Raw genomic sequence first — 16,340 nt, 5'->3', positions numbered from 1 at the left:
CAGCAAGAATTCATTTTTCACACACCAAGTATCTGAGTAACAGTGTGTGTGTGTGTGTGTGTGTGTGTGGAGTAAAGGTGTCAGCGGATCACCAGAATGTTGTTGCATGACTCCACCTAGTGGGGGAAACAGGTAGTGCACCGTCCAGGCGGCGGGGGAGATGTTTATGAAAATGATGAAGATGATGAAGATGAAGGTTCATTCGTGAGTTATGGAACGAGTTAAATGTGAGCGAATGAAAGTTTGTAAAAGAAAAAATGCCGACAGCTTTCTTGGTTTTGTTTACTTTAGAAAATTGACCAAGACACATTTCCCTAAAGGGACAATAAAGTGTTCAGTAGAAAGAAATACGTTCATACAGCTGTGGGCGGAGTCAAATGTCTTTTCAGCTCAAACAGACTTCTTCTTCTCTCGTCCTTCTTCTGCAGGTGAACGGCGTGAACATTGAGGGCATGCGGCACGCGGAGGTGGTGGCCTTCATCAAGAACGGCGGAGACGAGACGCAGCTGCTGGTGGTGGATCCGGACACAGACGAACACTTCAAGAGGACGGGGGTTGTCCCGACCGTCCACCACCTCAAAGGTACAGCGGTTCACACCTGCTGCGTTCAGGCAAATGAGAGGATCGAGCTCTTCCTCTGCTTTCTGCACACAGGAACTTTAATGTTGTTCGACCATGAAATAAAGCAAATAACTTCCGTTTTGTTAAGTATTTTGCATCTTTTTTCCTCTCGCAAGTGACATCTAATGGTAGTAGCAGAGGGAAACAACAATAGATTGATGAACGTCTCCCATAATTTCATGCAAAATGATCACGATTTGAATTTCAGCACGATAGATTTGATTTCTTTTCTTTCTTTGCCTCAGATTACGACGGCCCGTCCATATCCAACGGCTCCCCCAGCCCTCAGGTAAACGGCAGCGCCACACAGTCCATCAGGTCCACACACTCTGACCTCAGCAGCCAGGTAAACAGCACACATGTGGGCATGCGTGCGGCTCTGTGTTTGCCTCCCCTGGCCCCTCTCTAACCGACTAATCCCTCTTTTCCATCTTCCTGTATCCTCGATCCACAGCTGACGGACGACGAGGGGGGTCGCCTCCGGGACCCTTTCGCTCAGATCGGCCTGCACCTGAGCACGACGGCGGCCGAGGCCAAGGTGAAGGCCCACGCCAAGCGGACGAAGAAGAGGGCGCCGCAGATGGACTGGACGAGCAAATACCAGCTCTTCAGCAGCTTCTGAGGCGCCAAACTCCGCTGACACTCCAGAGAGCGAGAGAAGAGGGAGATGCACGACCTCCTCTTCTCTCGCTCTCTGCTGATGCATGATGAGGTCGTGTAGTAGGAGGAAGAACCTTCAAAACCACAGAACTTGTTTCATCACTGACAAAGACCCAAGATGGGGAAAAAGGAAAAGCAGCTTCACAACTCTCCTCTTCCTCTACATTTAGAATTCCATCCTCTATACTCCAAAAAATAAAGACCATTATTTTTATATTTAATTCCAAATAGAAGAATCCCAAGAACATGGAAGACACTTAAAGGAGTTGTATGGACATTGTGACGTTCATGCTCGTCCACCTCCAGCCTGCACACATGCTTTGATATTACTCTCAGACAATGAAGAAGAAGAAGAAGAAGAAGAAGAAGAAGACCGGCAAATGTTGTTTAGAATGTATCTTATATGTATGTATATTTTTACACAGTGTTCATTAACAAAACATGAGCTTGGAGCCTGTGCCATGCACCAGCTGTTTAGCTCCGGGTCAACCCTGCGTTATTCCAGACGAAGGCTTCACTCTCTATCCAGCACTTAGATCAATCACACGTATCCCCACTGTGTGGCAACGCAAAGGGAAACACCACTAACATGAAGTGTGAATGAGGGAAAGTGGAAAACAAGTAGAAAGGGAAAAGGTGTGACGTCAGCTTGTCGGGGCGGGAGGGAAGAGGAGTGAGTGTGAGTGCGTACAGCAGAGGGCGACGTCGCGCCACAAACAGGCCGCGTCGAGCTCGGCGGCGTTCATCATCTCATCATGCAGTGTGTTTTACTGAGACAAACATTGAATTACATGTGTTGGATGAGGGGTGGGGGGGGGAAGCAGAGGAAGTTTAAAGATTTATTCCAAATTGGATAAGGAAGCTGTGGAGTGAGAGGGAGCGGAAGTGGGAATGTCATGTGAGTGACAGCTTTAGGTTACAGTCGATTGTTTGAACGCTATTTTCAAAGTAAGTAAGTTGACAAATGGGAGAGAAGAATGTATGTTATGATTCAGCAATCTGTCACAGAAGGAAAGTCCAGTCCAGGAACATGAGCAGCGATCACAAATCAACCTTAGATACCCTCGGAATTCTCACTTAGCGTTACAGAGAGACCGCCTCTGCTGGCACCCAGAAATGGGATCAAAAAATGAAATGAGTGAAGGAATCGTCATCAACCAAAGCAACTGTGCTGTGCAAATTCAGCATAGGAGGAGCACAAATCAGTGTGTGTGTGTGTGTGTGTGTGAAAACAAATGTATAAAGAAAGGCCTTGACATTTAAAAAAGCAAATGAATCGGGGTTGCTTGTGAAGTTGGCGGTCGGGTGGGCATACTTATCATCCTCTGCAGGAAGTAAACTTGACCTTTATGGCATGTAAGGGGCGGAGTCTGTGGCATCTGAAGCCCTAGTTTTCAAACTCACAGTGACAGAGAGTTGAAATGATGATGAGTTTTGACTTTTCATAACTTGTGGATTCAGATCAGTGTGGGTACACAGTGAGCACAGAGTGAGGAGATTTGGATGTGTGTGTCTGTGTGTGTGTGTGTGTGTTGGGTGTGGGGGTGTAGCGACTCAAACAGCCTGTGGGAGCCACTGGGCTTAGTGAGGATTATTGCACATAGAGGGACAGCTGTCATACACATGCTCACACACATTTGGAAATTTGGCACTGTGTAATCCTCAGGAGATGCGGTGAGGAAAGCGTTCACCACGAGGCCCCGCCGCCGCCGCCGCCGCCGCCGCCGCCGCCGCCGCCGGCATTATCCTTCCTAAACATTCCACTAATGTCCATGTAATGCTTTGTAACGCGTGGGACTTCTGCTGGGAGACGTCCGGCCACGCCCTCTCTCCTGACCTCCTCCAGAGTCCGACGCTAATATTCATAGTGTTGTTTTTGATCTGTGACATCCATGTGTGTGTGTGTGGTAGGGCTCGTATCTATCGCTCCCTATCTTCTGACAGTCAAACCCCACAGCGAAACACAATGTAACCACGGCTGATGTTTATACCAGCATACAGTATCTATATATACGGCAGGTTGCATTTTCTTCAATAAAGTGTGACGATGGCATTCTTGAACGTGCTGTGTTGTCGTCATGGTGTCAGCCTCTCTCGCCTCTTCATCCTGCCTCTGTCACCTGTTCCTCCAGCTCACGGCGGATTATCTCCATCTCTCACTTTACTGGTTTTTATTGGACATTCTCTGTCCGTACTACGACTACACTTTCCTCTCTCGTCCTCTCTCCTCGTCTCGCTCTTCTCTCTCTCTCCTTCCATCTCAGAGGATTATACCAGTGTTGGCGTACAGTTTCAGCCTGTTCTCACAATTCTCCACCAGCCAGCTGCTGTTAGCTTTCAGTCCTCTCAGAGGTTACACAGAGGTCAAGAGTGTGTGTGTGTGTGTGTGTGTGCGTTTGTGTGTGTGGGGGTACACAGTGGATGTTTTCTCTGCATCTACACCTTCATTCAGCCTGCAGATGTGTTCACCTGGAGGTCAACATCTCATCTAGTTCAGAGTTCAGCACAGAGCAGTGACGGTGTCAGGTCGGTGTAGAGAGATGGATCACATTACAGAGACTCACAGCCTGTCACCGCACCAAAAAAATGTAAACACAACAAACCTGCACAGAAACAAAGATGTGCGCTCTGCTCACCAGGTGGCGCACTACAAGCATTTAGCAGCCCGGAAATGAGTGGAAACTGGTAGCGTGAGCGGCGGCCGGTATACATCCAGTGCCCTACCTGATCTTTGTGGAAAGGTAATGCCACACGTGGGCAGATTATCAAACTCCCCGGAGGTTACGGCAAGGCCGAGCAGTGACGCCAGCACATCAAAGGACAGCAGCGGTTCAAAGCCGGCTGCAATTTCAGAGCAGTAAAAGCACAGAGAACAGAAACAGAGAATAGAGCCACAGGTGGGCACTTTGTGTTGATCCTGTTCCAGCCCATACAGCCGTTTCTATTAGTTACTGATGATAGATGATTGCTTGTCTTGCGTCGTCGACTTTAATTTCACTTCTTTTCCTTATAAACCTTGTTTTTTTTCCTACCACTTCTGTGTTCTTTCAGTTATTTTGTCGTTATTTTCTTGTGAAGTTCCCGCCCCTATCAACACCATCCCACCCAAGTTATGAGTGCCACCCATTTTTGCGCTGCCAGGGCTGCCCAGGATGCAGCGGTGAGAGAGAAACCAGGGTAGAGTTACAGAGAGAGAGAGAGAGAGAGAGAGAGAGAGAGAGAGAGAGAGAGGGAGCCAGAGCCGGGGCCAGAGCCAGAGCCAGAGAGAGAGAGAGAGAGAGAGAGAGAGAGAGCGAGAGAGGGTGAGCCCATCCCCATGGCAACCGTGTGTTTTTGTTAGCGCTTGTGAGTCAGACAAGCAGTGACTCACAGTCAGGAGGAAACACACACACACACACACACTCACACGGTCACATTCATACTCACACTCCTACTCACTCAAAGGGAAGCCAAATAAGGACAGCTACACTAACATGTACAGAGAGGAAGAATGAGAGGATGGGGGGAGGGGGGAGGGGAGTTAAGTGGGATAATTTGTGCTAAACCGGGAAAACTGAAGAATGGAGTAAATAAAAGGAAAAGCAGCACGAGAGAAACATGAAAAGAGCAAAGGACGTGCTACCCAGAATGCACAGCAGCTAGAGGGCACAGACATGCGGGCATTTACCCTCTCCCACTAGCACCCTCTGCATGGGTGGGGGGTGGAGGAAACGGGTGGAAACGGGCACAAACACACCCAGATCGTGCACACCTCAGCTTAACTCAAACGTATTGTCTGACGCCTACACCCGTACAGGAAGGTCGCCTGGTTTACACATCAAACAAGGCACTTCTTATGACGCTCATAAGGATGAAGAAACTATTTCTGGGTGACCTACAGGAGGAAGGGGGGCAGGGGAGGGGGGGGGTGGTGCTTGTGTGTGTTTGTGTGTTAGACGGGGGGGAAGACAGTTGGAGTTGATTAGATAATCTGTGAGTGTCCCATTCTTCTTCTCTTTGTCATCTCTGTCCCACTGACAGATGCTTTTGTTTTCTTCTGGCCTGTTGTGAAAGTGGATGAGAGCTTCAGGTGCTCTGGACCTGACCGAGTCCATTTGCTCTGCCTGTCTGCACATCTGTCTGACTGTGTGTGTGTGTGTGTGTGTGTGTGTGTGTGTAGGCTTTGATTTACATGCTCTCACAGACCATTGCTCATCCCACAGGTTCAATGTGTGTTTTGGCTACTGTCAGCCTTGGCAGAGTGGTTCTGTGTGTGTGTGTGTGTGTGTGTGTGTGTGTGTGTGTGTGTGTGTGTGTGTGTGTAACTAAGGGTCTGAGTGCTCCACAAAGCAGCAGACACCGGACCACCAGAGGCTTATTCAGCCTGTGATGATGGATCATCTGTGTTCACAGAATCATAAAAACTGATATACTCAAGTTCTCATTGCCCCACTTCATAAAGCTAAACTCTCTCTCTCTCTGCAGCTTTGTGCTTTACTACTAGTTTACTAGTTTACTGTAATGTAAACTCCTTTATCTTTGTGCCTTTATTTCTTTTCATGTGAGTCTCTCTCTCTCTCTGCAGCTTTGTGCTTTACTACTAGTTTACTAGTTTACTGTAATGTAAACTCCTTTATCTTTGTGCCTTTATTTCTTTTCATGTGAGTCTCTCTCTCTCTCTCTCTCTCTCTCTCTCTCCCTCTCTCTCCCTCTCTCTCTCTCTCCCTCCCTCTCTCTTTCTCTCTCTCTCTGCCATTCACATCTTCTCTTTCCAGATAAGACGCCAGTAACTTCACCTGGCCCTCTAACAGACGGCAGACCTGCGTTTCATCTATTTTGTCAGTTTCGTAACACAACTGCTATGTGGAGTTCAGGGCCCACAGGAAAAACAGGAAAAAAAGTACACACTGTGAACAAAGCTGCGGTTAACAACAACATGCCTGCCTTGATAATTACAGCCTGTAAATCTTTTTCAGGCATGTGCCCAGCCAGACCCTCTGCTTGTCTGTCTGTAGATCCTCTCCCATGCAGCAGGTGAGCCACAGACAGGTGGGTTAGGGTTTATGGCAGTGGGGGTCAACGGTCACTACTAAGTGGGCTGGCAGCTGGAATGTGGTGCAGAGCTGTAAGCGGTGCAGGACGCCCGAGTGATAAATGAGATGAAGGAAGTGACCGGGCAGTGTGTCACTCCAGATGATGTCAGCGGTTGAACATAGGAACCGAAACATCGTGCGGTCACAGACGGGCTTCCTCTCTCACCCTCTCTCCTATGCGCAGTCCACTGATTAATATCAATTCCTCTACAGAAAAAGAGAAACGATTTGCACAAACTCTTCTCCCACAAGCAGGAATAATCTCTCATGGTTCACTTCTTCTTTTTTCTTCCTCTTTTCACAGCCACGGTGCCGTCAATCATCGCCACCATTGGCACCGCCATTCATTGGCACCGCCATTCATTGCCTGTTACTATAATCGACGCCATTGTTACCGCCAATGGACATATGACGGCGACAGCATCTGCTATCTGTTTGTAATCTTCCCCTCCATCTCCCTTCTCTCCCTCCGCGATTCTCCGACTCTGCCGTGATGAGCTCACGTCGAGAAAATCCGACTCTGCTTCTTCTGTGTTTGTGTGTCCTAAGAACTCGTCTGTCATGTTAAGGTTAGGGTTAGCCAGGCCTGATAGCCGGAGGGTATGGGTGGTCAGTCGGTTGTTCGGTCCACTGACACGTTGGCTGAATGTCCGATGGCTGCCTGGATGGAAGGATGGAATGGATGGATGGAGGGATGAGCGGTTGGATGACTGGCGGTCCCTGTCAGCAGAAACTCTATCGGAGGGAGGGAGTGAGAAGGGAGTGAGAAGGTAGTGCGAAAAATGCGGCCCAAGCAAAACAAAAAAAAAGCGTTGGTGTGTGGGATGCAATAAATGAGGAGGAGGAGGAGGAGAAGAAGGAACGATGGAGGAGGTGAAGCATGTGAGGAGGGGGAGCGAAGGTGGTCTGGCCTTGGTATATTTAGGAGGTGGAGTGGGAGAGGGCGGTATCTTCTCAAGGGGTTTTTCCAGGGGAGTATATTTAGAGCTGGGATGTGTAAAGAAGACAGAGGGAGAACAGCAAGGATGTGCGTACACTAACACACACACACAAACACACACACACACACACACACACACCCTGTGCACTAATGCCAGTCTGATGTAAGAGTCTGCAATAGGACCACACACATTCCTTAATTCTCCTTCTCTCCCGCTCACCCTGGCTGGATCTGTCTCACTCTCTCTATGTCACTCGATCACCTGTTGACTAACATGATCATGAAGTACACCCACACACACACACACACACACACACACACACAAACACAGACACACAAGGCATGCCACACCTCCATTATCCATTATCTCTACCAATCCACCATTCACATTTGTTTTTGTTTTCCTGCACACCCTGCATTTCACACACACTCAAAAGTACAGTCCACACACACACACACACAAACATTCTTGACCCAGTTTTGAAACAGAGGAGTGAACGCCCTGCAGACAGGTCGAACACGGCAGCCGACGGGGGTCTGAAATGCTCCATGGCCCCCGACACGGAGACGCATCCAGACTCCACAAATCAGACGGCAGGCGGACATTTTCCAAATACTAAAGCAGCTAATGTGGTATAAAGTGAAAGAGAGAGAGAGAGAGAGAGAGAGAGAGAGAGAGAGAGAGAGAGAGAGAGAGAGAGAGAGAGCGAGAGAGAGAGAGAAAAGACGAGAGAGACAGAGGGACGGACAGCTGAAAAAGCAATGTTAATAATAATGAGAGAACAGAGAGAGAGAGAGAGAGAGAGAGAGAGAGAGAGAGAGAGAGCGGTGTGGTCTCCATATAGCTTGCTAAGGATAATCGCATGCGTGCTGGCTGGGACAGACAGAGAGAGAGAGAGAGGAGAGCGAGTGCAGAGCCGCAGTGACGCCATTGTGGTTCCACAGCACTTCCTGTCTACCGCCACAGTGTTTGTGTGTCTTGTCTCCACAGCAACTGCCAACACATAAATACCAGAGAGAGGGAGAGGGAGAGGGAGAGGGAGGGGAGGGAGCAAGAGAGAGAGCGAGAGAGCGAGAGAGAGAGAGAGAGAGAGAGAGAGAGAGAGAGTATAGGAAAGAGGAAAATAAGGACAGATCAGTCAAAGTCAAGTGGATCCATTCAGAGTCTCCTCACTGGCTGGTGTGAAATGCTGGTTCACTGGTGGACTTTATGAGTCCTGGACTGGTTTCTGGTGACGTGGTCCACCAAGGATGAAGGCTGGAGAATTGTGACCTCAAATGTCCCCCACCCTCGGGCAACTGGGGTTACTGGGGTTACTGGGGTTACTGGGGTTACTGGGGTTGAGATGGAGAAGGAGGAGGAGGTTGAGGCAATGGAGAAGACAGAAGAAGGACATGTTGCTTAGAAAGAACTTAACTACTAGCTGCTAGCTGATGGGTTGCCGGTTCGATCCTCAGTAACAACTCAATACTGCTGGAGGTCCCGTGAGCAAAACACTTCCTGTCAAGGTATCAAAATAGGCCCTGGTTGTGTGGGTGGAAAAGTTTAAACACTGTACCCCCCCTCCCCCCCTATCTGTCCACTAGTCTCTGTTCTGTCCTCTGTAAGGACGGGAGGACACCAGGAAACACACACTGACTGACTGACTGACACTGCACGTATCCACGCAGGGCAATACAAAGAGAAATGGAAGAGAATGAAAGCCAATTCTGTAAGATTGTTTCTGCAGATGCCGTTTCAGAGAGAGAGAGAGAGAGAGAGAGAGAGAGAGACGTCAGAGAGAAGACACACTGACGCCACATCAACACCAGGAGTAACCAACCGCCGTTGTGTTCCGTCACTCAGGTCACCAACGTGCTGTCTTGAGACTCAACATAATAATAAGCTTTGTCACTTTGACAGCATTGATTGAAAAGGATGAGATATTACAATGAAATATTACACATTTACAGCCGTATTTATGTTTAGTTGATTGAATTACAAAGTTCTGGAAAGTCATCTGTGCAAGCAGGTCTGGGCACCGAGCGGCCAAGCAGTGTTTAAATGTTAGGGACCAGGGAACAAGTGACGTTCATTTCACTCATCCCTCCAGGAGCCCGTAGGCGGGGGGCTGAACACCCAACTGCTACAGCGAGAACGACCACAAGACTGCTGGCAAACATGAAGGAGTCAATGTGTTTGTTTGTCCCCACAGATCTTCAACAGGGTCACTGATGTTATTAAGAACTCATACGCTCTCAGCCAACTTGTCTGCTTAAACAGGAGTAAAGCTGAGGGATCAGCTGGTACCTCTGCGCTCTCTCTCTCTCTCTCTCTCTCTCTCTCTCTCTGTCTCTCTCTCATACCCGCTCTCTCAAACCATTTTCCACTGCTTGTTGCATAATTGGATCTGACTTCGCCATAGCAACCAAATGGAAGTTGTTTTTTTATCCCAGACCCTGCGGCCAAGATTAGAGTCATTTACTGTTCTCTGATTCACTGTCTAAGATGGTCATTCAGCTAAAAGCCCCATGTGACCGTCTCTCTCTCTCTCTCTCTCTCTCTCTCTCTCTCTCGTTCTGCACACACACACACACACACACACTCACACACACACACACACACACACACACACACACACGCACGCACGCACACGTACACACAAACATAGATCAATGACTAGAGGTTCAACCAAATACTGAGACACACATTTACCCACAAGCCACCGGGGGATCTTATGATCCACACACTCCACTGTGACCTTAGAGGTCAACGCTACAATGTATGACTTCCTTACTATACACACACATACAGAAGAAAACACACTGACACACAAAGGTGAACATGGGTGCTCACTCACACCCACCCACACACACACACTCACACACACACACACACTCTAACACACGCGCACACACACACACGTTTACGATAACACCTTATCTCAGTGTTTGACACGCAGCTGATAATATTTCGCAGAACCATAAAGAACATACTGTAGTTTGCCCTGAGGGGAGGACATTGGGCTGAATTTTCCCTCAGCATTAATTTCCAAACGCTATTAACATCGTACAAGGATTGCAACACATCGCACGCCAGAGGTTTGCTCTCGATTGACGGAAACGTTGCTCGATGTGGCTTCATCTTCATCGGGCCGTCCGAGGTTAAAAGCTCCCACACAGAGAGAGAGGGAGAGGGAGAGGGAGAGAGGGCAAGAGAGAGAGGGAGAGAGAGCAAGCGAGAGAGGGAGAGGGAGAGGGAGATGGAGATGGAGAGGGAGAGAGAGAGGGAAAGGGGGGGGGAGAGAGCGACCGAGTGATGAGTAGTTTGTTTCAGATCTGTGTGGACTCACTCATTACGGCCCTTCTGATAGCATGTGGCTAAGCTAATTGTCGTCTCTGGGGAGGTAGACTAAGAAGGGAGCGTGCGGGCCGACCGCAGAGTGGAGACAGAGACGTTTATCCTCCAAACGTCATCATCACACACAGGAACCTGGTGATTCTGAGCGCTGAGTCTGAATCCAGACAGACAGATGTTCAGTACACTTCAGATGAACACACACATATAAAGAAACAGCATGAGGGTAAAGGGTTTATGAGGCGCTTCTCCACAAGATCAAGTTCACTCACACACACACACACACACACACACACACACCATCAAACCTGACCACACACACACATGCAAGGAGCTGATGCAGGCATCGCACGTCACTCAGCCTCAGCAGTTGTACAGAGTTGTAAATCCCCCGTGTAGACAACATAGAAACTGAGTTCACAAACAAAACATTATCCCGTCTGAAGATAAACGACGTGCTGCGGTCATGTGTCTTACTGGCACAAGAGCTGTGCGTTGCTAAGAGACGCGGATGTGTGTGTGTGTGTGTGTGTGTGTGTGTGTCAGCGAGCGTGTGTGTGTATGTGTGTGTCAGCGCGCGTGTGTGTGTGTGCTCGTGTGGAATGTGTGACTCTCTCAGGGGCGTGGTCGTCTGTGCGGGACTTCGGCATTAACACACACACACACACACACACACACATACACAAACACAAACACACGCGTACACGCCCCAAAGGCTTCAGGGGAAGAAGGGGAAGTCGTAAAGCCTCTAATAGCCCCTCTCACAAGCTCGTCTTACTGTCCCTCTGTGGGGGGGGTGAGATGTGGGGGAGGGGGGGGGTTCAATGCCTGACAGGTGCAGATCATACAGAGCACAGACACAACACACACACACACACACACACATATATATATATTTAAATACAAACACACAAACAGTTAAGATAACGTAAGTGGCCATATAAAGCTGATTGGTGTGTCGTTAAAAAACAAAACAATAGCCTTTATTCTGATGAGATCTGAACTGTTATGGCGGATTAATGATTGATAATCCGGTAGATTAAGTAGATTAAAAGACGCCTGTTAACTCTCTCACTACTTGAGTTCCCAAATCAAATTTTTTAGCCCTAAGAGAGCACAAGCAGGTAACAGGTGAGATCACTGCATGTAGACTTTAGTATCAGCACCATGGTTACCTGTTAGAATCACACACACACACACACACACACACACACACACAGAAAGTACTTTATTTGAGGACATTTCGAAGTTAAAACACTCCACACCGCGCGTTCCATTCGTCCTCTTCCTGTCTACTCTAACAGCCTTTGCTCCTTTATTAGCAGCTGCGTGGTCAATTATCTCCCTGCCCCCTTTCCTGTGTTCCAGCACCCACCTCGCCGCACACAGGGGAAGAGAGAGGGGAGAGATAAGTGGGAGAAAGAAAGAGGGAGAGGAGAGGAGAGACAGAGGAAGGGGAGGGGCCCCGCTCCTCTGACGTCGTCAAAAAGGAATCCCCTGAACTGGGCTGGGCCATGCCTCCTCTCACCCTGTCTGGCTCCTAGACACACTCCACATTCACACACACTCCTGTCTGCACAGCCGAAAGGAGAGACAGACTGCCAGAGCGGCCAGATGAGACAGAGAGAGAGAGAGAGAGAGAGAGAGAGGGGGAGACAAAGGGCGAGAGACACTGAGAGAGACAAAGTGGAGACGGGAATCAAGAAGATCATCTCATTTTGAGACACTGAAGAGGGATAAAGAGAGTGAAGAAGAACAGAGTGTGTGTTTCCTGTCAGGTAAGTGCAGCAGCAGCCTGGACGCTTCTTCTTCACGGCCCCTCTCACATGTTTATTGTTGCTTTTTCTCTCTTTTCTTTCTCTTTTTTTTTGTTTTTTTTACTGTTTTATGACTTTATTACCCAGCAAATCTGTACGCTTTCTTTGACTGTTCCTCTTTCCTCCGTCTCAAACTGCCACACTCTCCCACAGAGGAGCACTTTCACGCTCACTTCACAGAAATTCCTGCAACCTGTTGATCGGGACAGCGACTGCATTGCGTGCCTCCCTTGCTCACACATGTGTTGTAAGCCCCGGCACTGGAATATTGCCCCCAATTCCCAGTCTGCGGTCCGCCACTGTGGACCGGCTCCATTTACAAAGGTCAGATGTAAATAGTTCCTTTGAATGGGATCGCTAAACTTTCATCTGTCTGTCTTCACGACTGTTTATTCAGGGATCACATAGCCGCCTGTCTGAGTAACTCACCATTACTTGTTTGTCTGCCTTTGTACCCACGAGTGCCGTCTGTCTGTCTGTCTGTCTGTCTGTCTGTCTGTCTGTCTGTCTGTCTGTCTGTCTGTCCGCCTGTCCTCGTGCTCATCTGGGTCGTGAAAGTTCTCGAAAAAAACCCAGAGAGCGACGTGGTTGTAGCTGCAAAGTGAAGCCGGAGCCGCTCGAACATTCCTCTCATTGTTCTGAGGCCCTGTAAGTCTGTAGGAGCTCCCAAACCTCCATGAAAGGAAGGGAATCCAGCTACTGTAGTTAACCCAGTTTTTCGGCCACAGCCTCGGAGCCGGTCGGCGCCCGTCACCATGCCAACAGTCATGTCTGCGCCCCTTTTTAGGGAGTGTTGGCGGAGGCCGTAATGGGCCGGCAGAAAGGTTAAAGTGGATTAATGTGAGGTTGAAGCTCAGCGGTGACACGAGATTATGATGAGTTAAATTTGGGCCTACAGGGGATCTGTTGCTTCGCTCTCTGCGGTCTGCAGCGAATGTGAGATAACCTCTAAGCCAATGAAGACAGGAGACAGAGGGGGGAGAGAGAGAGAGAGAGAGGTGGGAGGCACCATTATCCTCCCTCTCACAGCAGGGGCTCATTAGGCTGGAAAAGCTACCAGGCACCAGGGCGATGAATAGATGGACTGATGGATGGATGGATGGATGGATGGATGGATGGAAGGAGGAGGAGAGCAGAAAATAGATGGAGCGCAGAAGAAAAGGATGAGAGAGAAGGTGGGGATCCTGGACTGCTGCCGTAGCTTTGGTGGGTGGGTGGGTGGGTGGGTTGGTGGGTTGGTGGGTGGGTTGGTGGGTTGGTGGGTGGGTGTGCCCAGCAGCCGTCACAGGGAATGGGCCCAAGCTCAGGAAACCATGGCGTAGTGGAATAAATGTGTGTATATGTACGAGTGTGTGTGTGTGTGCGTGTGCGTGCGTGCGCCCACATGTGTGTGTGTGTGTGTGTGTGTGTGTGTGTGGCTGCACATTGCGTCTGCATCCATTTGTGAGTGTGTGGTTCAGTGGCAGCAGGGTGGCTGTAGACTAAGTACAGGGCTGGTGGTGGTGAGGGTGTTTGGCAGTGAATCAAACTGAGGCTAGGGTTACACGTTTGGGGCTACAGGGAGCAGCAGACCACGGGCCTGGGCTGGGCTCCTCGCTGCTCCACAGCCAGAAGAGCCAGAAGAGCCTTTCAGCTTCTCTCTTCTGCTTTTTCTTTTCTTTTCTTTTTTTTAAATCTGGTGCTGGAAATACTTTTTATTCTCCGACGAATGTCCCAGCATGTGACACGTTCCTCTGGTTCCAGTACAGAGAGTATAGTCGCTCTTTGAAACCTCCATGAATCTCATGAGGCCCGGGCGATAATTACGCCCTCAAATGCAACATGAAACAAATACAATCTTACTCACACACGGGCACACACACGCTCTTTGTCAGCCGCAGATCCGGGGTGTGGTGCAGTGTAAAGGTGTGTGGGTTCAAAAGATCTAGGTTAGAGCCGGCGCCATGCACTGTGTTTTTACTGCACCTTAAGAAGAAAGTAAAGGACTGAATTCGCACCCGCTCAATAGATTTGACAGGCCGGAGACGACTTCCTCCTCCACTGTGGTCTTTTACCTTCAGTTACACACTCGGGTGATGGAATAAAACCGGTTACTTTTTCACGTTTTTCTGCTTTGTAAGCTCTTTGCTGCCCTTATCAGGCTGAGTGTGCTTAAGAGGTGTAATTGACACCGCAGCAATTATGACAAGCAAACACGGCATATTTGCACTTTTAAGAAGGGAATTTTAAACATTATTGTAACCCTTGTACTCTAATGTTGACATAACGTCTTAATGCAACAGGCGTGAGATGGAAAACGGCTCTCAGTAAAATTCTCTGATGCAATGGAAAGATACAAAAATGACAAACTTGAGCTGGATGCGTAATTGTTCATAAGGAGGCGTACAAAAGCCAGCCTGTGGGGAAAACTGCTGCTCACTGTTTGCACTATCAAACGCTTCACCGCCCGGAGGTGCTCATCATGTCAGATCGACACGTATTTGTACTTTTTCAACGTTAGAAGAGAGTCAGAATCCAGAAGCCTCACTGGCAGAGCCGCGTCTGTGAATTGATCTTGGGGCGTATGGCATAAGGAGTAATAGATGATGTATTTGTATGTCTGTATATGTGTGTATGCGTGTGTGTGAAAGGGCATAGAGAGAGAAGATATGTGTTGAAACAACAAGGTTGAGAACCGGCTGTCTCAATAAAGGCTTTTCCACTTAACGTGTGCCCTTGTGTAAACGGCAAAGTCAATTCTGAACTTGTGCCGAGGCAAAGAGAGGCGATGTGAGAAAATAGCTCGTGGCCACGTCTACAGTTGGACCTCCATATATTGTCTGTGCTAATATAAACACTAGAACACACACACATATGGCAGCCTGCACACAATTAAACCAAAGCACACACACACACACACACACACACACACACACCGGCTGGAGTAAAAGGTCCACAAGTCGTGAACGCACTTTAAACACTTTTGTCGTTACTGGTTACATCTGCTCACTATCGTCAGTCAGTGATCCTCATTTTCCTTTTGTGCGCCTCGGTCAGGACGCAACACGTTGGCGCAATTACGAGCCGCCAATAAGTTTCAGCCCACACGGTAGATCCTTGTCATTACTTCTAACCATAATAAACATTCAATTTGAGAAGAGGGTAACAACAGCTTTGGCTCACAGCGCACACGGGACAAACAACAGACAGAAGTAATGCAAAAGTGAGAGACACACACACACACACACACACACACACACACACACACACACACACACACACACACACACACACACACACACACGCTGAGGTCTGTCTGCAGTGAGTGTTTGAGGTGAGGTGCTGGACGTGGACGCGTGTCAACCAGAACGCCGTCATTAGAGGGGAAGGGAAGGAATGAGCTCATAGACATTAACGGCTGCGGGTTCGAAAGGGTGGGGGGGAGAGAGGGAGGGAGAGAGAGAGAGAGAGAGAAACCGATGGAAAAGATGAAAAGGCCGAGAAAATAGCATGCGGGTACGAGCCGCTGCCAGATGAAAGCATGGAGGGATCGACGGTTTTAGGTTGATGGAGGAGAGGAGTTAAAGAGGAGCTAAAGAGGAGCTAAGGAGGAGTTAGCGCTCCGTCTTTGATGGGTGTCAGGACCTTAAATGACCTTCTTTCTCCCGACAGCTCCTTCTATTGTGGCCGCGCAGAGACAGACCTGTTGAGGGATAAACTGCACATCACAAAATATACAACACACACACAGAAGAAAGAATAGAAAGAGTCTAAACTGTGGCCTTATAGCATGTTTTTTTTTCTCCATTCTATAATCTGTGAGAGGGAGTGTAAGACAGAGATTCAGAGAGGAAATATAACTGCTTTCCCTTCATTTCTTCCCAGTGGCTGGCATCAAAATCACAGACTGTGCC

General features: G+C 48.8%; 1 protein-coding gene across 2 annotated transcripts in view; it reads left to right on the top strand.

Moving 5' to 3' along the window:
* LOC142989283 (Na(+)/H(+) exchange regulatory cofactor NHE-RF2) overlaps window positions 1-3,342 on the top strand; it is a 22,731-nt gene extending 19,389 nt beyond the window's left edge. Inside the window, exons 4-6 of one of the 2 annotated variants that reach the window (XM_076138754.1) lie at window positions 429-582; window positions 867-910; window positions 1,076-3,342. In XM_076138754.1, the coding sequence (XP_075994869.1) occupies window positions 429-582; window positions 867-910; window positions 1,076-1,243 (366 nt within the window). In that variant the 3' untranslated portion in view covers window positions 1,244-3,342. Of the gene's footprint in view, window positions 1-428; window positions 583-866; window positions 968-1,075 lie in introns of both variants that reach the window. The other variant, XM_076138753.1, reaches the window with a different exon arrangement.
* The last annotated feature ends 12,998 nt before the right edge of the window (window positions 3,343-16,340 follow it).

The sequence above is a fragment of the Genypterus blacodes genome, unplaced genomic scaffold (assembly GCF_046128005.1).
Source record: "Genypterus blacodes isolate CSIRO-AG114 ecotype Tasmania unplaced genomic scaffold, CSIRO-AGI_Gbla_v1 ptg000401l_1, whole genome shotgun sequence".
Lineage (NCBI taxonomy): Eukaryota > Metazoa > Chordata > Actinopteri > Ophidiiformes > Ophidiidae > Genypterus > Genypterus blacodes.
The sequence above is the reverse complement of the archived record's forward strand: the minus strand, read 5'-3'. Positions and strand labels throughout refer to the sequence as shown.